Raw genomic sequence first — 21,982 nt, forward strand, 5'->3', positions numbered from 1 at the left:
AAACCCTCAAAAGCCTTTGGGCTGATAAACTGGGCAAGTGACTCTGTTTTGGAGGTGGTGTCCATAGGGTGTAAATCCTGTGACTCCAGGCATGGCCAGGATGCGATGGTGGAAATGGAGGAGATTGCCACTGCTCCAGAGGGGACCTGAGGCTCCTGTGCCCAGGCAATGACGACGACATCTAGCAACTGCTCCTGAGCCAGTGTGTATCAGGATGCTGACTTAACCAGGTTTAAAACCATATATGCACTAATGTCTTCCTCTGCCCAGCTGACCCCAGGTGTCCTCCTCCTGAAGAAGCTTTTGAAGGGACATAAGCTCCACCAGCTCTTTCATGCAGCTGGAGGCAGAGGATATAAGACTCATTCAAAGAGCTGTACAGGCTAAAATGGATTTCCCAGCAAAAGGGTACCTGCTGTGCAGCACGAGTTCTGTTTTTGCACCCAGCTCTGTGGTCCCCCTCTCTTCCAGGTGCTTCAGGTGCCAGGGATGTGCCACATGTCTGTTAATTGTCTCGTTCTCCCTAATTAAACATGCCCAGCTTAAGATAACTTAAGGCAACGGGTGGTGCGTCTAAAGTCAATGTTATACTTTTTGTTTTCACTGTCAGTGTGAAAGATTAATATATTCTAGCATATCAACCGCCAGGTTGCCTTCTATGGCATGACCTCAATTAGAAATCAGTTCAAGGATAAAGAAATTGCTGGGATTCAAACCAGTAATCTTGTCCAAAAGTAGCATTTAGTCTATGGAAAGGAAAAAATCCCATTACTTCTGTGTTGTGTATTTGTGCCTTGTACTTCAGGTATCCCAGGCTCTGCTCTCAAACCATTAAAAATCCAGAGGAAACCCTCCAGATAGCCACTGCTATAAATAGCAGAAGGTTCTACTATCCGCACCTCCGAATGTCTGGGAATGGTTTCACTCCTTGGTTTGATTTTAGATACTGTATAGATGTTACACAGACACTCCCAGTACCTGTCTCAGAGTTACCTGTGGGTACTGAAGCATCTCGTAACGGCAGCCCCTCGAAACCGTGGAAACCTTTTTGTATGATCTTGTTCTGGGTGATAATCTGTTGGGTACTAATCCAGTTGCCCCATAGCAATGGATGTGAATTATGTTCCCAGGAAGCTGAGATTCTTTTACAAAAGAAATATAAAGTAAACCTTGTGAATGGATAGCCATCAGAAAAGGAAATCCCTCTTATAATTTGGGGAGTGAAAGGGGAGGTAGGCAGGCTCAGGAGTCGCCTTTGCATCCCCTGCCACACTCCTCTGCTGTTTCTGCCCTCTTGCTTCGTGGTTTAGCCACTAGGGCTGGAAAAGGCTGGTTTCACTTTCCCTGTTTTTAGTAACGCATAGTCCTTTGCAAGTTCAACACAGCAGACATACCACAGGTAGCCAGCGAAAGCCAGGGCGACTGGCTGCACATCAGGGCAGAGCTAATGGCTATTGCTCCCGGGGCCCAGGGCTGTCTTTGGGGGTGATTTCCTTGCAGGGTGGCTGGGAATAAATTCAGCGATGCTTATCATCCCTGAGGATGATTTATTTCCTTTCATCCTTCCAGCAGGGAGTACAAATGCAAAACTTTCAGGGCAGAGGTATTTTTCCAAGGAAAACGTCTTCAGCTGGGGTCATTGGCGATTCAGAAGCCCCTGCCAGTGAGATTTGGTCTTGAGCTGACTGCCGTGGCTGAGCAGCTGAAGAGCAGCTGAAAGCTAGCCAGAAATGGGGTTTAATTTTTTTTTTTTTTTTTTTTTTTAAAAAAAAAGGAACATCACAAAAAAGCATGCTTTGGGATAGGGACAGCAAGAAGGGAGAGGGTTTTGTGATTATTCTGCCCTGCTTGAGAACGGAGACTTCCCCTCGCAGGGCAGGGGCTGCCTTTGGGTAGTAACGAGCAAGCAGAAGGCAGTTGCTGAAATGAGAGAAAGGTTTCCCTCGTGGCCATGCCAGCTTGGAGCGCTGGTGGTTCCTGCTGTTCCTTCATCCAAGCATTGATCAGCCCTTCCCAGGCTGGCCGTGCTTTTCTTTGCAATCCTGCCCTCCCCACCTGCCAGAACTGGGGAGCTGGAGCAGCCCCGCTCATTTCAGCTTTGTGTTTCTGCTAGTGTGAAAAATAGGAACATGGAGTGGGCTGTTGGAACAAACAATAGCTGATTTACTTGGTTAATTTAAATAGCATATAGTGGGTAGCACAGGGAGGCTGCATCACTGCTCCAGCAATCATGCTGGGAGGGAGGTCTGCAGCGCCATTACGTGCTATTATTACTTTCTGGGTAATGTACACACTTTCACTATCACATAGTTTTTCTCCTTCGTTTTTCATGAGATTAATGGTTAAGCCGTGGAAGAAACGTAACGCCATGCCAGTCTGATTTATTGACCACTTAGTGCTGATGAAGCTGCAAACAAGAGTCAGACAGATGTTGCAGCTGCATTTTTCTTTATCAAAACTAACGGCTTTTTGTGTTGTTTTTTTTTAACCACCTCTTGTGCCATCTCCCGCTTACCCTGCAGCACCAGGGATAGTGGAACAAATTCCTCTGCCACCCTCAGGAGGCTCTGCTGGGGTGCAGCGTGCCAAGGAGCCCTGCCCAGGCCCGGGACTATGGCAGCAACTTTGACTCGGACGCTGGGGAGCAGAGCACTCCGCAGGGGCTCTGGGTGCTGAAATGATGGGCGGCTTTCTGGCACGTTTCCAGAGCTGTGGGCAGCCCAGTCTAGGGCTCCCCGCAGGACTTCCCTGCCACCCAGGGGAAGGGCTGCTGCCGCGGCATGTCTGCTGTCCTGGCGCGTTTCCCGTTTCCCTTCCCAGGAAGTTAGCTGTAATCTTTCTTTTAGTCTTCCACATCTCTCTTGTTCTACTGGCAGGTCTCCACAAAGAAATAGCGATTCTCTGCCGATAGAGTTTCCCAAAACATACATATTCTCTTAATTTGTGTCAAAGCATTTCAGTTCGCTAGGTAGATTGGCATTCGCGAGACTTGCCAGTCTGAGGTCAACTTTTAGATGTAGACATAAGGAACAAACCTGTTGGTTTTGTGTTTGTCTTATATGCTTATATATATAAAAATTCCAGTGCCAATCTGCTGCTGAGGTCCGCTTGCTTCTGCTGCAGTGAAGCCAGGAAGCCCCATTGTCCTGACTTGCCTGGTGACAAACGGGCACTATCAAGCTGTGAAAAATACAGTTTATCTGAAACAAAGGAAGAAGCATCTGCAGAACTGTCAAGTCACCCAGTGCCATGGCAGCATGTCCTTACTGTCTTCTTTGAAACTTCTCTGAGAGTAAGAGGTGTCTTTGCACGAAATCTCTGAAACGTATTATTTTTTATTACTTCATCATCTAAATCACTAATTATGTTAAATTAGCTGATGGAGACTATTTGGGTGTATAGGTAATCACTTTTATTATCTGAGTCTTTTCTGAATTATGCATGAGGACCAGAATCTTTCAGACCTCCCCTTCATCACCTCCGCAGTCCCCATCAGTGCCATCCACTTGCGTTGGAAGTGGCTCAGCCACCCCATTAATTCCCTGGGAGCCCTGGCAGTCACCTCTGTCACCTCTAAAGGGTAAAAGAGGAAGGCTGATAGGAAAACATGGCTCTATTTTGCATGGTGACCAGAGGATTTGCAGTGTGATGGAGAAAGAGAGGGTATGGTGTTTTAATGTGTCCTTTTCTGGCTGACTCTCGTCTGGGGCAGGTGTGCCCTTTGAAACAGAAGGTTGTGAATGTGTAAAAATTGAGCATAAAAGGTCCAATGGTTTGTCTCCAGGAGAATCTCGGGAACAGAAGAGCCAATGGTTTTCTTTGCTTTAGCACTTTCCAAAATAAGTTGTTAGCAGTTCCTTACTAGGTTTCCTTGTCTCTTCCCTGTGCAATACAACTGTTTTTAACAGAAGTTGCAAGAATTTGGTGCTGTAGTCTTGCAGTCTTCACTGAAAGTCCCCCACTTGCAGTTTTCATCCATAGAGGGGAAAAAAAAGATGCAAGACGCTGCTTGCATGTCTTCCTAACTTAAAAGAAAGCTGCCTCTCCAAGCAGAGGGACGCAGCTGGTTACTGGAGCCCTGCTGGGTACCAGCGTGCAAGGGGACACAGACGGAGGGAGGGCACGCTCGGTGGGGCTGCTGTGCTTGTCACGCAGCTCTGTGGGCACCATGTGAAGGGGCGGCTGTCGGCAATGTCTTGGGTAGCCTCGAGGAGCTGGGAGACAGAGCCAGCTGCCCCCCCATCTCGGGGACGTGCAGGCCTCTCCCCTTGCGCAGGGTGCATGAGGGGTGCCCGGTCACCCCGGCAGCGGCGAGCACCGCCCGGGGCTGGCTCCCGGTGCGGGAGCCCGGCACACCATGCCTGGCTTCGGCGCTGTGCTTTGCCCGTCAGGAGTTGCCTTCCGCTGGCCTTTCCTCGGTGCGGGTGTCCACATACTGCTCCAGCCCTCTGCGGGTTTTGTAAGCAAGCGCTGCCATTAGCGCAACCTTTGCAAACAAATGATGGCTTGTGTTCCCTCTCCCACTCAGAACAGGGTTCTAACAGCATTAATGAAACACTAGAGTTTTAATTACACCATTATCCTATTTATTTTTATAAATAATTCCAAAGCAGTCATTAAAGTTTGTGAACTTAGGAGTAAATGACTTAAGGGAAAGAAATCAGCTTCTCAATCTTGTTATTATCTATTGTACAATCTCCCTGGGATGCTGTTGGGAAACCAGCGGAGTTGTTTCTGTTGCTGTTGTTAAGATGATTCATTTACTCGCAGGGTGGTAACACACTGCTCAGCTCCCTACTTGAAATGTCTGTGTCAGTGGGACGGCGCCGCAGTGCGTCAAAGCGGTGTTGCATCCCCTCTCTCGGCCCCTGTGAGAAGGTGCACAGGGAGCAAGAGGAGCATTGAACAGCCCTGCGGGAGCAAGCACCTTGCAGTTGTTCTGCAGCAGTTCTGCAAAGGACACAGTCTCTTCCAGTCCTGACCTTCTGCAGCTCACTGTTTTCATTGCAAAGCTGTGAGATCTTCAAAAGACAAGAAATTTTGGGCTTCTCTGAAAAGAGCCTGTGCTTGGGGCTCACCTCTTGTGAGCCTCCTTGGCAATTCCCATCCTCTTTCTGCTGCTGCACGGAAAGCGTGGCTGCTGCTGATGTTCTCGGGTGAATTTCTGTGTATTTGAAATAGCCCAATGTGGACCAGAACTGATGAAAACGTAGGATCAAACAGGTCCCTTAAACCAAAGTAAATTGTCTGGTGTTTGCTGCAACTGGTGTTTGCAGGACTCTTGCGAGTATTCCGTGTTGTATGGATTGGAAAAAAGGTTCACCCTGAGCACACAGGGGAGTGGGAGAGTTGCAAGCAGAAGGCACTGAGGATGGGGTGAAGCTGCGTGCGAACTCTGTCACACCTCGTCTTTTGCCGCCGCTTTTAAAGAACGGCTCCAATCTTGGGGAAATCTGGTACATACTGGGATCTAACCGTGATGCTTTCTGTGATGGTTTTAATTAGGAAGATAAACACAGAGAACCCTGCGTGGGGGAGAGGCCCAGGGATGTAATTTTTGCTCTGCTTTCCCCGCAGAACCCAGACATCGTGTTGGTGCACTACCTGAACGTCCCTGCCATCGAGGACTGCGGGAAACCGTGCGGCCCCATCTTGTGCTCAATAAACACAGACAAGAAGGAATGGGCAAAGTGGACAAAAGAGGAACTCATAGGACAGCTAAAACCGATGTGTGAGTATCTGGAGGCTTTTTTGCTCTTTTGCTTTACAAAAGGTTAATGTAAAGCACGATGTCTCTTGCTGCCACCCGCCATCCCTGTGAAGGAGTCATTTGTCACCGTCAAACTCAACTTGCCCCTGCATGCACTTTCTTTTTTCCCAATATTCAATGCTCCTGGGATGCATGGTACGAGAGCTGCCCAGACTGTCCCAAAAAGGGTCACGTCCCAAAAAAAGGTCCCCTCCACACACTGGGGAAGAAAACTGTACCTATGGTCTTGCGTTTTCAAGCGCTGTTTGTAGGCATCTAGTTGCTTGCAAAGAGCCTTTGGCAGGTAGGTTGCCCCCAAGGGCACTCCATGTTTGTGTGGTTCAGTGTCAGATCAGAATGGGTTGCTGTTGCTCACAGATGGACTCTGTGGAGCTGCGTGTTTCGGGGTGGGTATCGTTTGCTACTGCTCTGAACTTTGCAGTCTAAAGAGAAGGCTGCTTAGGTGCACGGAGTTTGCTCTGCAACCAGTCTGTTCTTTGGACCTCCCTGCATCTGCCTTGGAGTATCATATTTTCTTTCATGTCACAGTTATATGTATGTCTTCCCCTGGAGAATATGTCCCAATGTGCACGTAAACATCTTTTTGCAATGAAAGAAAGATTGGGTCTGTAAGCAAGAGAAAATCAATCGCAGGAGCCACAATACCAAACGGGTGCTCGCACCTGAGCCAACAAATATCAGCTCTGCTTTTCTCCCTCACCCCTGCCCCGGTCGGATGCTGGTGTCGTGCCCGGCTTTCCGTAATTAGAGGTCACAGCCATGAAGTACGTTCTGATGTGTCTCGGGCATCAGTGAAAGGTCAGTCTTGCACTGACTGCGGCATTAGTAATCGAAGTTTGCACCGCTCCTTTGTTGCATCCTGAGCTCTGCAGGCCCATGTATTCATTTTCCACACAAAGTTGGAGGGCAGAAGACAAGCAGAAGAGAAGAAAGAAAATTACATATTTGCTAAACAGAATATTGCCCCTGGGACTGATAACCTTAGACAGAAATCCAAGATGCTGAAGGTGTAGCTGAGGCTGGACAAGTACTTTAACATTAAACAGGAGAGGAAGTGGCAGCCTGTTAAAAAATCTGCAGTGCATCAAGAAAATTATGTGAAAACTACAATGAACTCGCCGTAAATTTAATAACACTTGGCTCTTTTATGTCTCAGGAGGGAAAAGTGAAATTCTGCACAATTATTCAGAGTATATATGCATGTCCATGTCTCTGTTTATGGGTACATATCCTGGGAAATGCATCATTAGAAATGTAGCTAAAATAAAAGCTTTAGATTCTGATCAGTCCTAGAAAACAGAGGGCACTGATAACCGTGTTTGGGGAACACAGAGGGGCGCTGCTTGCCAAGAAGCCATCAGATTTGGTTCCAGTATTGGGTGTGCCATGAAATTCTGGGGCCAAGCACATTAGTTTCATCACATTTTTGCGTTAATCACATTCTTTCACAGACTTCACAGTTTGATTGCCTGACGTTTCCAGATTTCTCTGCCCTAAAGCAGGCTTGTTGATGACTCAAAGTGTTGTGCGTGGCGTCACTGGTGAAGTGAGAGTCTTACCTTCTTACCTGTTCTGTGTTGTGGGTCATCTAGTTTTACTCCTCTGGTCTTGGAAGCTGTGTGAGGTTTTTGTTGATTCTTTTGCTTTCTTGGTTGCTATTTGTCACAAGTTTCCCATTTGAGACAAGTCGATAATGGTGCAGCCAGGGTGTGTGTGGAGGTCCGAGGCTGAATGCTGTGCCTGCAGGGAGGTTTTTGCATCCTGTTTCAGACCGTTGATGTCATTCAGCATTAGGAGGAGAAGCTGATACTAGTCCTGCCTTTGGGGAAAATGCCTCCTCCTGGTCAGAGGCTAGTGACAGCCTCCAGCTCTTGACTTGCTGAGAAAAAGTGCTGTTTGTTCAAGTCCTAGTCAGCCTGGACAGAGTCAGGTATTAAAGCGTTTGACCTCTGTCAGGTATTAAAGCTTTTATATCAGAATCCGGGATAGCAGAGAGTCAGTGGTGTGGCAGCCAAGGCTGGGAGCATGTTCCCTTGGCTGTGTGTGCCTGGAGAACTAAAAGCAATGTGGCAGATGGCTGGCAGGCAGAGAGGCATCAGTCTGAGAGTCCAAGCCAGACAAAATATATCAAACTGTTTTTCCTGAAATGTGGACAGATCCCGACTGGGATGAGCAGGGAATTTGCTCACATTGCTTGCATCCATAATTCGCTCAGCTGCCTCTGCCTTCCCCACTGCATCAGCCCAAAGTCAGTCCAGGCTTCAGCAAGCGTTTGGTGTCCCAGATGGGACAGGAACAGGCTCCTGGTGCCAGGCTGCGTCACCTCCGTGAGCAGAGCACGGGGGTCTGGGCCGCTGAGAGGGGGCTTCTCGTGCCCTTGTCTGGAAGAACACCTCTGCGATCCCAGAGCTTCTCAACTGGCTTTCCAGGTGGGTTTTCCTAATGCTGCGACTGTGCTTGCACTGGTGGTTATGGATGAAGAAATACCTTTTCAGGGTGGCCGTACAGCTCTGAGAGCTTTATGGAAACACCATTAACTTGTTCTAACATAGCTGGTCTGTGAGCTAATTAAGAGACTGAAATTAACCCATCTGAACATTCATGAAAGGTAAATGCTTACTGAAGATGCTCTGAGGATTTGGGGTTTTTCCAACATCTCTGAGTTGAGACTGTAAATAATTAATTAATCAGCCTGACTTCAGTTTTCATGGCTTTGGATTTTTGGTTTAGTTCTGATATATTTGTTACCTGCCTTCACACTGGGACACCCACGACCTCCTGATTGTCCTGTCTGGACTATTGCTGTTGACTTGTCAGACCTCGGGTTGGCAGTCCTTAAGACTGAAGCAGATGAGCCTGGAAGGGCTAGTCACAGCCTCCAGCAAGATGATTCCTCTCTCCTTCCAGGCTAGGAGATGGGTGCCTTGTCTTAGAGCTGTATGTGTGGTCAGGGAGCCCAGGGAGGGCTGTAAAGCCTCCAGCAAAACATCCTGCCGCTGTGGCAGACCTGTGATAGTCTGACTGTCAGCAGCATCCTAACTGGTTGTCTGAATCAAACGAGTCATCCTGTGTGTTGCTTCTGTATGAATGCAACCTTTCGGGACATTTGTGCAAAATGAATAGCGATAATACATGAAAATTCTGTGAGAACGTTGTCCGAGACACCTGTAAGTCATTTCAGAATGCCTGGTATGAAGAATGGGCCTCAATTTGGCGTTGCTTTAATTCCCACCACCACCACCCCCTTGTGCCCCATTATAGTTTTGCTTTGAGATTTCTCTGAACAAATTAGCAGATGTCCTTAGAGGCATCTGGTGGTAAAAGCAAAATGCAGTAGCAGAATCCAGCACAGCAGAATCCTGTATATAAACTCCATATGATCAGCAAATTGTGGGCCAGCTCATGTTGGGGGTTTCTCCAAATCATCCCCTTTTGGCTTTGTCATCCCTCAGCTGGCAAAGTATGAGTTACAGGCTCACAGCTGGTGCTACGTTGCAATCCTTGTTTCAGGTCCACTATAATTAAGAGCTAGCTATCTTTCAGAAAAAAGCTTTTTTCATTCCTCTGCTGCTTGGAAACCGATTGCTCCTGCTCGTGCCGCCTGCACGCCGCCACAGCTGGGGAAACTGGAGGTTTCATGTGGCACCCATCAGACTTAATTCCTTTGGGCATAGGCAGCTCTTGCCTCTCCCTGGCATCACCAATTCTCTCTGTTCTGTCTGTGGAAATGAAATGATCTGGGGCTCTTGGAGGTGACCTGAAACGGCATCCCTGCGTTGTCACAACTAGAGAGGGCATCAAGTGCTCGTAGCCCAGAACGAAGTTTAAATAGCAGTAATCAGCATTAATGTGAAGAATTGAGGTGCCGGGTAGTTTTATTTTGATTTAAATTTATATTTGGTTTCAATAATTGTGTTTAAGGGGTTTTTTTATCTTGACTCTTTTAATCTTAAAAGATCAGTTGTACAAAAATGCTACATGGGATGATTTTTACCATTCTGCAAACAGTTTGTCAGAGCTACAAAGCGACCCTCAATGGAAACTGAAGCTTCCCAGCTTAGTTCCAGATGACCTCCTTGTAAAAAGTAACTTAGATTCTTTAAAAGAGTTTGGTTTTAGTAATGCAGTCTCCAGTTTTGCTGGAGTAGTACTTACATATTACTGTATTTTGGTCTTTTTTTTATTTATTAAAAAGAGAATACAATAGTAGATGCTAGTTAGGTTCTTATGTCCCACTGGCCACTGGGACTCCAGTACCTCCCACTGACATCAGCTGCGTGGCCAGTGTCAGCCCTGGCTCACCAAGATGCATCTTTTAACCCTTTTGTTACTGCAGGTGCACTGCTCTGAACATGGGGCAGATGCAAGATTTGTACCTTTCCTCTCCCTGTCAGACCGCGGTGGCCTTTGTGTCCCCAGAGGAGCTTGTTCCCGCACCCACACAGGTCACTCCTTGCGGACGTGGTTTCACCTACTGTAGAAAGTTGAACAAAATCAGCAACTGTTTTTCACCTGGTGCTTTGGGCAATCTTTCAGCTGCGTTTGGAGACAGCACAGTGAAATAATGCCACTGTGGTGTCGATGGCAGCCCAGTGTGAACCGGACAGCGAGCGGCAATGGAGATGAACTTGAGGAAAGCTAAACCAAGTAGCTTCCTGCCCCCCTCAAAGCTGGGTATTAAACCAGTTGCAGCAATTACAGGACCTCTCTGAGGAGGGTGCCAGGGGCACACCAGCCTTTGTTTCCTGTTCTTCTCTAGAAGAACAATCCCTCTTAGCATTCCATCACTCGGGACTGGGGCACCGGCCTCAGTGGAGGCCTCTCCCCGTGGCAGTCCCACCAGGATGGTGAAAATGGTGATAATCGTGCTGTGGTTAGGGTGGCTTCAGCCCAGCCAGGGCGACCTGCGGGGAGGCCGGGCCGGGGCCGTGCCTGGCAGCGCCGGGCGCGCACCCGCCGAGCTGCGTGCTGGGCTCTCCGCGCCGGGCCGGGGGGCGCTTTGTCCCCAGAATCGCCCAGACAGATTTTTGCTTAAAGAAAAAAGAAAAAACCCACGCACGCACCCAAAAGAACTGGAAAACACGGACGGGCCTGCGGGGCCCCCGCCTGAGTCCCGGCGGGCGGCGGCACCGCCCGCCCCCCCCAGCGCCGCCCCGCTCCCGCCGCCCGTTCCTGGTCGGCGGGCGCCACCTGGCGGCGCGCGGCGCGGCCGTCCCGCTCCCGGCGCTGGCGCTGCCCTTGGGCCGCGGGCGGGAGGGCGGCAGCGGGACCGGCCGCGCCCGCTCCCTCGGGGCCGCCCGGGGCGCTGCGAGCGCTCGGTGCCGACGGGCCGAGCGGCAGCCGGGGCGCGGCAGCTCCGCGCGTGCTCAGGCCCCGCGCAGCTGCAGAGCGGGGCGGCCGCGCCGCGCAGGGGCGTCGGGTCTCGGGAAGGGCCGGGCCCGGAGGCGGCAGCCTCTTCCTCAGGGGTGTCGCCAAGTCAGGGACTCCTGGCGCGACCCGCGTTCTGCGGTAGGTCAGCACCGCGTGGGCGGCTTCGGAGAACGGTTTGAGCGTTCGCTTGTTCGTGTCACACGTGTTCTTTCGTGTGCGAGCGGCCTTGAACTCGAGGGGGCTGTGGGTAAATCCGCCCTGGCTGTCAATAGGTGTGGCAGAAGCCTCGCTCCGAGCAGCTTCAGGAGAGCCGCGTCCCCTCGCCCTCCAAGGGCGACCGGACCGCGTGCACATCCCGCCGCATCCGAGCAGACCTGCAAGGAAAGGGCTCATTTTGGGAGAAAGGCATCTCCTAAAGAGTGGCTGAGAGTGAAACGGCTGCACGAGTCCTTAAAAAAACATTAACGTTCAGGAAGCGTCATGAAGAAACGCGAGCATGCTGTGTCCCCAGCAGTGAGGCTCAGGAATTCTCTCCTTTGTAACCAATAACGCATGGAAGTGGCGGGATGGAAAATCAGAGCTGAGTTGCGTGGGGGCGTCTGGATGCGAAAGGATAAATCTAATGGAAATCTCCTCCAGCCGAACTGAGAAATCAGAGCAAGGACTTTACTTCTGTCACCGCCAACGCAGCAAAAATTGAAGGGACAAGTCTGCCATTTCCAATCGACCATTGCCGTGGAAACAGCCTCCCAGTGTCAACAGTTGGTGGAGCGGGATGTAGGAAGCAAGGCCAGCTCTCCTTCCGAGGACCCACTCGCACTGCGGTCGGTGCTTGTAGGATTTTTCAAGCGCTTTGTGTCCGTTGAGGGCAGGACTCTGGCACAAGGGTTTGCAGCGGGCCATCTGAGGGGGAAAGGCAAACAGAAACCTAACCTTGGTTATTCCAAACGTTCCAGCTCTGTCAGTCTATCCAACTGATCCGTTTCATGTGGGAGATGTCATTGTTGTTACTCAAACAACAAAAGACTGGCCCTTACCTGTCGAAGCAGGGCGAAGTTGCAGCACATGGGGTATAGGGAATGGCCTCGCTCTGTAGTGTACACGTACATAGATGTGCAAGCTGTGCTTTATGTGTGGGACACAGAGGAGCAAGAGCTTTGGAGTAGAAACAGGAAGCGTAAAATGGATGAAGTGGCAAAGGAACAGCTAAGAGCATTCAGAAAGGGTGAAATAATCAGATTTAAATGTGGAAAGGTGTTTTAGGGACAAGTTTTGCTTAGGGTGGAGGAAACCGCAGAGAGGGAAATGGTCTGGGGTTTGGCCACTGATGGTGTTCAGTCTACAGTGAAGGTGAGATGGCAAGGCAGGCTTGAGGTGAGGGAGGAAGAAGATATCTGCAAACTATCCTTTGGGGAGGAGGAAGATATCTGCAAGACTAGAGGACTGCAGGCCTGGTTAATTGTGGAGGACTGAGTACCACCAGCAGAGAAAGAAGCAGAAATAGCCAGGATGTTGTAAGAAACCTGGACAAACCATATTTTTCTTTGTACAAGTTTCCTTTGGCTTCTGAGATGCCTTTTTGCTGGTAATCTAGATCATTTTCCATTCCTTTGCTCACAACGGTCACACAAAGTCCTGACAGCTCTAATGAACGGAATGCTGCTAGGCTGATATTGGAAGGTCATTTCTACTGTCTTTTCTTCACAAGGGAAGACAGAGAAGAAAGGAGTGAGCCTGTTCTCACAAAAAGAGGTTGGAGGCATTTCTGCTGTGAGCAGCATTATCACTCTGAATTGTGGGCCTTCCTCAAGCACCCAGTGAAATACTGGTGATTCTCCCCGGCTCTGCTGCCTCAGGGCTGTGCAGAGGGTGCGTGGCAAGGAATCTGTTGCTGCTGTAATGCAGCAGCTTTTAGACTGGTTCATGGTGTCATTGGAAAGGAAAGTGTTGGAGTAGCTCGCAGCTTTCATTTTAAAGTATAAGGAAATGCAGGAGGAGTCTGAACAGCAATCCAGATTAAAATACTTCCCAGAATTTCTGTTAAGCTTCAATGCTTTTTTTCCTTTTTTTTTTTTTTTGGTTGTTCCTACATTGTGACTGTATTTAATCAAACCTAGTTTTACAGTGGTTTCACTTTTTGAACCACCAAGAAACAGGAAGAGTCTCTGTGTTTGTATATGCTTTTTATTAACCTTCCTTTCATAATGCACTTTCTTCCCTATAGAAATCTCCTTTCCTGCTGATTCATTTTGTGTCAGGAAGCCAAGCGTGACATGTTAAAAGCCATTTTGATAGTATTTGGTATTCAGTACTAACAACTCACCAGCTCACAGGAGTTTTCTTTAAAAGAGGGAGGGAGAAAATCTGCATATTGGATGTGCCAAGATAGTGGGTAATTTGCATTAAGCATCCAGAGATTCTTTTTTTGCAATCTGTCACCCTTCACTGGCTTTTTATTTTATAACCTTGATAACATACGGGGAGCGTAAGCACTAAAAATGTCACGCCACGCGGACAGAAGCTGGAGCTGGAACAAGGCTGAAGAAGGACCTTTCCTCAGCACCAGTAGAGCCACGATGGGACTTTGTTATACTGGAAGGACCTGAAAATAACAGGCATGGAACTATTAAGTATCCGGCTATAAAGCTGTCCGTTATTTCTTAGCTTCCAGCTCACAGCTTGATTCATAGTTAAGAATCATCATCATGAATACACAAGCCGTGAGACACGTTTCACTCACCAGACTTGCCCCCTGTAATACATTGCTCATCATGGGATTTAGCAGCAGTAGGGAGCACACTGACACCCTGCTGTAAAATAGACTTTTTCTATACCTAGCAACACATGCGTGAGCTCACTTCTTCAGCAAAGCATTTCTGAAGTAACCGGAAATAACTTAATGCAAAGTTTCTCAGTAATAATTACAGTTCAGTAACTTTATGTAGTATAGCTGAAGGTGTTCTAAATACGTTACTGCAATTCAATCTCACTGTCAACGTATTTTTTGCAAAACTGCTATTTCAACATCACTTATTAGGCCTAACGTCACATGTGACAGAATGATGTACCTAGAATAATAAACAGATTGTGAGTGGAGGTACTGAAGCAGTAAGCGCGTATAAATTTGAACTTAGATATAACAGCAGATACTGAATGTTAAGAGGAAATTCAAAATTGTGAATGTACTAGAAAGCAAAATCTGTTGGGTACGATAACAATAAATGCAGTTGTCAAACAAGTGTAGGGGGACTCATTACTAAACTAACTGCAGCACTTTAAATAGTGATATGAGAAAGAATACTTGTAAACCTTATTTACAGTATTTCTGCAAGTTATCCAGCCAATAAAAATACAAATTCTGTAATATAAAACTAGACCAAGATGAGATGCTGTTAGGCAAAGTAACATCAGTGGGTGATGAGGCAGCACAGCAACAGGTGATTAAAAAAAGCGATAAAACTGCTTCACAGAGCAGATCCAGGAACTCTGTTCCACCACCTGCTTTTGACGTGCTAAATAAGCAGCATCAAAGAGGAGAACAGGAGATTCACACGATATCCTGCCTCCTTGACAACGGTCATTAGCTGTCATAAACGTGCCCTCGTTTGCTTCTGATCATCTTGCATGAAGCATCTTCCAGCTTGTTGCTCCAGAGTCTGCAGATACTTCTGGCCATACAGTGATACAGCCCGATGTGCTGTTGCCAGCATTTCACAACCTCATGTCGAGGACCTTCACCACACAGGGATCTGTGTATTTAGAGCTTAATCCTACAAAGTTGAAGTCCATGGGACTTTTAAGTTTGATTCAGTATGTTCTGGTCAAGGATTTTAGGATATAAGGTGCAAGGAGCCTGCTTTGCTAGAGTATGACAAAGACACTCCTGAAAAGAAGCAGCTTTTCAGGTCTGAGCTGCCAGGCACAGGGACGTCTTGGAAATGGTGTTGCCACCAACCCACACTTTCCAAAATCTGCACGTGAGCCCTAGTGCACACAAAGGATAAATAAATAATATGCACATATAAACTGCTTAGAGAGACATTAAAGGAGATGGAAGATGCTTCGAGTCAGTTATCATGGAGAAAATATTTTAAAAATGCTATTTCCATTGTAAATCAGGCTGAGAATATCAGCGTTATGTGCAATTCTGCATCTAAAAAATTCTGAGAGGGAGCCTTTATTCAAATAATTTATGTGCATGCAGTTTAGCATTTCTATTCAACGCTAACAGGCCAAGAGAGTCCCCAAAAAAAGAGACCTTCAGTTTGCAACATGTTCTGCAATGTCACTCTCCTGCCCGTTTTCCCAAATTATGAAAAAGTTGTCCAGGTCTGAGGAGGGGAGCTCACAGTGTCTGTTGCTGACTCCCTAAAGATGAGTCAGTCTTCACTGCTGCCAACCAGGGTCTGACAACGAAGACCTGACAAAAGGTTTGTATTTGCTATTATACTGGTGTATTTTTGGCTGCTGATTTTATTATAAAACTAACTAATGGTGTTTTCATATTAGACAGGAAAAGATTCCAAAACGCTCCTTGGAATTGTACTGTTTTACTTCAGTGAAACGCATGTATTTTGTTGCTGTTGGGTTTTTAATGAAGGTTATATGCACTATTCAGATAGTCCGTAGTTTTTCAGCATAGTTAGAGAGCCACCGTTAGCAGGAAACTGAAACAGAGAAAGATACTCTACTGAGGCTTTTTTCCTCTCTAGGTACCTAATCCAGGAACGGCATTTGGAAGCCTATGGATACTGGGGAGCAGAGAATAACAAAACAATAACTATTACTGTTTCTTTGTATAGGTCTCCTTCAGTTCTGACAAAAAGCAGCAGGAATGGGTTCTTTTGAGGTGGCTTTTAAGGATTTGTGGCATGTTTTTGAAGTTTCTGATGGGAAGCTTTACTGTTCTCTTTGCAGTTCATGGCATTAAGTGGACATGCAGCAATGGAAACAGCAGTTCAGGGTTCTCGGTGGAACAGCTCGTGCAGCAGATCCTCGATAGTCACCAGACGAAACCCCAGCCTCGGACACACAACTGTCTCTGCACTGGTACCTTGGGTGAGTACCTTGGCAGGGCACAAAATTGATCTCGGCTTAATCCAGGCTTGGAGTAGAGTTTGTAGTACCGACGTGCTAAAAGTGCTGTATTATGAAACATTGAAACCCAGTGAATTCAGAGGTGACGGAAGTCTTGAGCATAAAAAGATGCAGCTGAAACTTCTGGAAAAATGTCGACACTTTGTAGTGTGCGAGTTCTAATAAATGCTCTCCATATGTGACCTCCTCAAAAAGGCATAGTCTCTTCTACGTGCTCAAATTTTGTTACTGAAACGTGAAAATTTAATGTTTCTCTAGCTTCACCCTCTGAACGCCTTGCCCTGCAGCCCACTTTGCTAGAGAAAACGGGCTCAAGTGGTTAATTACAAGGTATTACTGGGATAAGACAGATTTTATTTAGGTATCATGAAAATACAGGAGATTTCTTTCCTGTTAAAGAAGATGGCTTTGTTTTGAGTGAGACTACAACAGCAAGAAACAGCATCCTTAGTATTAGCATTTTACATAGAGAGTGGGAAGGTGAGTGATTCACTTTTCCAGCTCATCTGCTTTATAGCCACCCTTTCCTAGTACTTTGGTCAAGTAAAATACATGACACATTAATTAGTCTTTAGCAAAATTTATAAAGAAAAGCTGTCAGTGCTTCAAAGGGTTTATTTTTTCTTCTTTTTTTGGGCAGTTACATTATACAATCAAGACTTAAGTAAGAATGGTGACCTCTGAAATACCTGAGTTTGGATTAAAATTCAACACTTAAGGCTCAGCATTTGATCCAGGCTTGCAGATCTGAACATGAATCCTTTTATTCTTCCCTTTGATGTTTTGTCTTGTGCTAAGTCTGCTGCATGCTTTTTAACATAACGGTATCGCTTTGTTTTGTAACGGCTTGCACATTGACACATACATTCCCAATTCCTTACTGTCATCCTCAAAGGCAGCAGTGTGAAAGCCTCTCCCTTGTTCCTGTTCATCTCTATACCTAGGAGAATAGGGAGATTTAATACTGCATTTAGTCTCAAAAGCACTGTCCTGAACTCCTTTAAGTGACCTGATTCAAGTCTTGAGCACATAATAGAGAAGTTCCCCTTCAAGGGCAAGGAACAAAAGATTTAGCAAATTGCACTGGCTACACGGATGCTTTATGTTACCCAGAAGATGGCATTTATAATTGTAGCCATTAGCTATAAGGAGGAGGCTTCTTTCCCCTTTAGTCATTATACAGTACCATAATTAATGTTCTTACCTCATTCTAGGGAAAATGAATCAATTAAGGAAAGAAACATCAAAAATTCATGGGCTGTTCTTCTTAAACAATAAAAGCTAAGATGCCTTTGCAGACTGAACTGTTGACTTCATCCTACCTGATTTCCAAGCTCCCAGGAACTCGAATGATGTTCATCTTCTGTTGGGCCAGTAAGGGCACCAGCTGGCTGAACTCCAGGGACAGTTGTCTTCTGGCAACCTTTCTTTGAGCATTCTTCAGCCACTCTGATACGAATCACACACTCTGCGTGCGAGTTCTCGAAGTACAAAATGTTTATCTGTCATCTTAGAACAAGAGAAACGCATCGCCATCCTTATGGAGGGAAAGCGTTCTTTGTGCTGGCTAATGTACCGCTTCTTTAATAGTTTGATTGGCAGCTGTAATAGACACAATGATGGCAAGAAGATAAGGGTTGCGGTCTAGGCGGCAGGGTGATGCTAGGGACAGGAGCATGATATAGCATCTGTCACCTTCAGATTACCAGTCAGCGTCCAACCCGCGAGAGCAGTTGTCCAACCAGCCAGCGTGAGCAGCTGCATCGCAGGGGGCTGAGGCCTGGTCCGTGGCGTAGATGAAGCGGGGCCTGCAAGGCAGAAACCCGCAGCAACAGCCCTCACTTTGCAGATTTTGCACTGAGGTTGGGCATGCTTAAATAACTCCGAAACTTGTTGCTGATGCCCATTCCTCTCCTCCTAACGTGCTGTCTGATGGGGAAGGGGGTAGGTGCCGTGTCAGGTGAGGGGAAGGGTGCACATGCACTGTTTTGAGGTTGCTGTCATTGCGCACAGTGGATCTATGCATTAGATGGAAAGCGGGCTGTAAACCTGGCGCTGGTGAGAAATTAATTTTACTTCCAAGATCTCTCTTGCTCTCTGTATGTGTGCTCGATTGCACTCACATGCAGACGTGCATAAGCACGGCTCTCTGCTACAGCCGTAAAGATACACCGCCAGCACCATCTTAACTTTGTATTTACTGAACGACAAATGTTGTTTTTTTCTGGCGCAGGGGCAGGAAGCAGTGTGCATCACAAGTGTAACAGTGCCAAACATCGCATCATATCACCAAAGGTCGAACCAAGGACAGGTGGGTACAGCGCTCATTCAGAGGTACAAAATAACGATGTCTCTGAAGGCAAGAACGAGCACAGTCATGGCAAAGCCTCCAGCCGAGAGAAGAGGAATGGCAAAGTGGCGAAACCCGTGCTGCTCCATCAAAACAGCACTGAGGTTTCTTCCACCAACCAGGTGGAGGTCCCTGACACGACCCAGAATTCTCCCGTGTCCATCAGCAGTGGATTAAATAGCGACCCAGATATGGCGGATAGCCCAGCTGTCACTGGTGTGTCCAGTATGGCTGTGGCATCAGTTATGGGAAGCTTGTCACAAAGTGCCACCGTATTTATGTCAGAAGTCACTAGTGAAGCTGTGTATACCATGTCGCCCACCTCTGGCCCAAATCAACACCTTCTGTCCTCGGATGCAGCTGCACAAGGACTGGTACTTGCTGTGAGTTCAGATGGACACAAATTTGCTTTTCCCACAGCCGGCAGTTCAGAGAGCTTGTCAATGCTACCCAGCACTGTCTCTGAGGAACTTGTGCTCTCCACAACTTTAGATGGAAATAGAAAAATTCCGGAAACCACCATGAATTTTGACCCAGACTGTTTTCTTAACAATCCCAAGCAAGGGCAGACTTATGGTGGAGGAGGTATGAAAAGTGACAGCATCAATACCAACATAAGGCAGTCACCCACAACGGAACGTAGCTTCAACTTCAATACAACCCTCACTAAAGAAATTAAAACTGAGGACACATCTTTTGAACAACAGATGTCCAAAGAAGCATTTTCCTCCACTTCTGCATCTAACACTCTCACCCTCACTACTGGTTCAGGTTTGCTTCCATCTGGAGGAGGTCTGAGCCCAAGTACCACCCTGGAGCAGATGGACTTCAGTGCCATTGACTCCAACAAGGACTATTCTTCCGGCTTCAATCAGACCGTCCAGAGCCCTCACGTTCATCAGACCCCTTCCCCCAGCTTCTTTCTGCAGGATGCCAGCAAACCTCTTCCCCTTGAGCAAAACACTCACAACAATTTGAATGACACAAGCGGCTCATTTGTGAACACATTAGGAATCCCCAGTGTGAAAACAGAGTCTTCATCCCAAACCACTTCCAACTGTAACGGCACAGTGGAAACCAGAATAGAGTCCACCTCTTCTCTCCAGCTCATGCAGTTCCAAGCAAACTTCCAGGCTATGACTGCAGAAGCTGAAGTTCCCATGGAGACCTCCCAGCAGGCAGAAGGGAACGAAAATCTACTTAAATCAGGGGACCTTCAAGCCTGCAGCACAGAACACTACTTGCAGCCTGAGGCCAACGGGGGTATCAGGAATGGGAACAATCTCCCTATTCTGCAAGGAAACATGGTGCAAGGACTCTATCCTGTGGCCCATCCTAGCTTAAATAACTCTTCCAACATGGAGCTTAACTTGGACCACTTTGACATCTCCTTCAGCAACCAGTTTTCTGATCTAATTAACGATTTCATATCGGTAGAAGGGGGGAGCAATGCTCTCTATGGACACCAGCTGGTGTCAGGTGACAGTGCTGGACTGTCTCAGCCTGAAGACAGTAACAGAGCAACCTACAACCAGGCTGAAATGTGCATTCCTTGCTGCAGTCCTCAGCAAGCCAACATGCAGCTCAGCAGCACAGAGAATGGAGCCAGCACGATGGCATACATGCATGTGGCTGAGGTGGTCTCGGCAGCTGCGGCACAAGGCACTTTGGGGTTGCTACAGCAGAGTGGGCGCTTGTTCATGGTGACAGATTATTCACCAGAATGGTCTTACCCTGAGGTAAGTCTAGGGCTTTTACTCATTAATGTTTACTGCCTTATCTTCCATTGCTTTGTTAACAAGGGCTCCCAAGAACCGTTTTGTTACAGCTTTGACAAGGTTTTTAAAATATTTCTCTTAGAAGTCAGAGCATCCAAGGCCATTTGCATGTCTGAGTGTACTTTTAATTAAGCACTTCATTATGCTGACAGGGCCCTTTCTTCACTTAGGAAGCAGCCAACAGAAATGTTTTGTTTCACTGAAAAGCGAAGTATTTCCCACATGATAGCTTCATGGTGTTGCCTAGCCACATTAGAGCAGTAGAGTTTGCAAACTGGAGCTGCTTCTTAAATCTGGCTCTGATTTTCTTAGTAGAATAATTCCTGACCTGCATTCCCTTAACGAGTTCAGCATGTGCCTCCATCCCACAGGCTATCCAAAATCAGTTGCATGCACCACAAATTAAAAAACGTCAGCAGCACAGACTTCTCTGACATGAAGGAATGCTGGCGGAAAGAGGCTGTTTTGAGCCAGTAGTGCAGAGGCAGGTTGTTTTGAATTTAAAAAAAAAAAAGGTCCTTTGCGTTTTTGCGAGCCCAGCCTTGGAGCCCTGTTGTATCTGTTACCTTACGGAGGTGTGTAATAACTGCTCAGGAAAAGATCTCTCTGTTCCCATTACTAGCGCTATCTGATGATCAGTGCTGTGATGCCAGCCCCAGTAAGTATGCATCTGATGCCACTGGATGGCAAGCTTGCTAGTGGGCGAGGCAGCAGAAATATGCAGTAATAAGCAGATGAGGTGGCTTAACCTTCAGCTGAATGATCCCGTGACAGCTCCAGGACCACAGTGTTACTGGAGCAGGTGATGAGTTGGTGTTCAGTGGCTCTAAGAGTTCACACACTCTGCAACGTGGGACTTGGTGTGAAAACATGGGTGTTCACTCTGCAGATGGAAAGAAACTGAGGTTGCCAGCATGCAGGAAAGGCCGATGGACACTGGTGAAAAGCCTCCTTCAGGAGCTCTGCCTGCCATTTAGTTGCTGTGTCTCCAGACGAGTCCATCAGGCTCAGGTACAGGGGACAGCCGAATGCATCCTGCCACTTGTTATGGCCTCACCGGCCGTTTGCGTGGCCTGCAGCTGACAGGGAAATCTGGGACTGTCTAGGGCAGGAGATGCCCAGGGGCCTTACCTCTGCCAGCTGCCAAATCCAGAGTCCTCTCCAAGAGACAAGGTGGTCGCTGATGTCTACTGTTTACCACCAGCTGGAGTTTACCTTCTCTTGGTCTTGGTGGAGAACTGGGTCTGAATGTGCCAGTCTTGCTTCTCTGGAGAACAATACAAGCTGAAGTGTCAGCACTGAGGTGGTCACTGCTAGCATAATCTGACTGACTGGTGCAATAATGCAATGATGGTCCGGTAGCAAGTGAGCCCAGCTGGGCTTCGTTTGCAAGAAGCACGGTATTTTGGGGCCATTTGGCTACCTTGGGCTACAGACACTGCTTCTGCCGCACCTGTTGTCCTGACAGTCTGACGCTTGCTTGTGTAAAGGTCCCAAAAATCAACCAAAAAAAAAAAAATTCCTAACAGCAAACTTCCAGCTTTTCTGGTGCAAATCCTTCTTTTTTGCTGCTACCATGGAAATCTTTTCTTTTTTTTTTTGTTCTCCATTGCTACA

At 47.4% G+C, this 21,982-nt stretch overlaps 1 protein-coding gene across 3 annotated transcripts in view; it reads left to right on the forward strand.

The window, feature by feature from the left end:
• Nucleotides 1–21,982, forward strand: part of CAMTA1 (calmodulin binding transcription activator 1) — a 305,617-nt gene that overhangs the window by 239,022 nt on the left and 44,613 nt on the right. For all 3 annotated transcript variants that reach the window (XM_086476363.1, XM_086476364.1, XM_086476362.1), the window contains 3 exons: nt 5,578–5,731; nt 16,058–16,198; nt 18,471–20,326. In XM_086476363.1, coding sequence (XP_086332489.1) covers nt 5,578–5,731; nt 16,058–16,198; nt 18,471–20,326 — 2,151 coding nt within the window. The remainder of the gene's footprint in view (nt 1–5,577; nt 5,732–16,057; nt 16,199–18,470; nt 20,327–21,982) is intronic.

This window comes from Leptosomus discolor, chromosome 20 (genome assembly GCF_034619465.1).
Source record: "Leptosomus discolor isolate bLepDis1 chromosome 20, bLepDis1.hap2, whole genome shotgun sequence".
Classification (NCBI taxonomy): domain Eukaryota; kingdom Metazoa; phylum Chordata; class Aves; order Leptosomiformes; family Leptosomidae; genus Leptosomus; species Leptosomus discolor.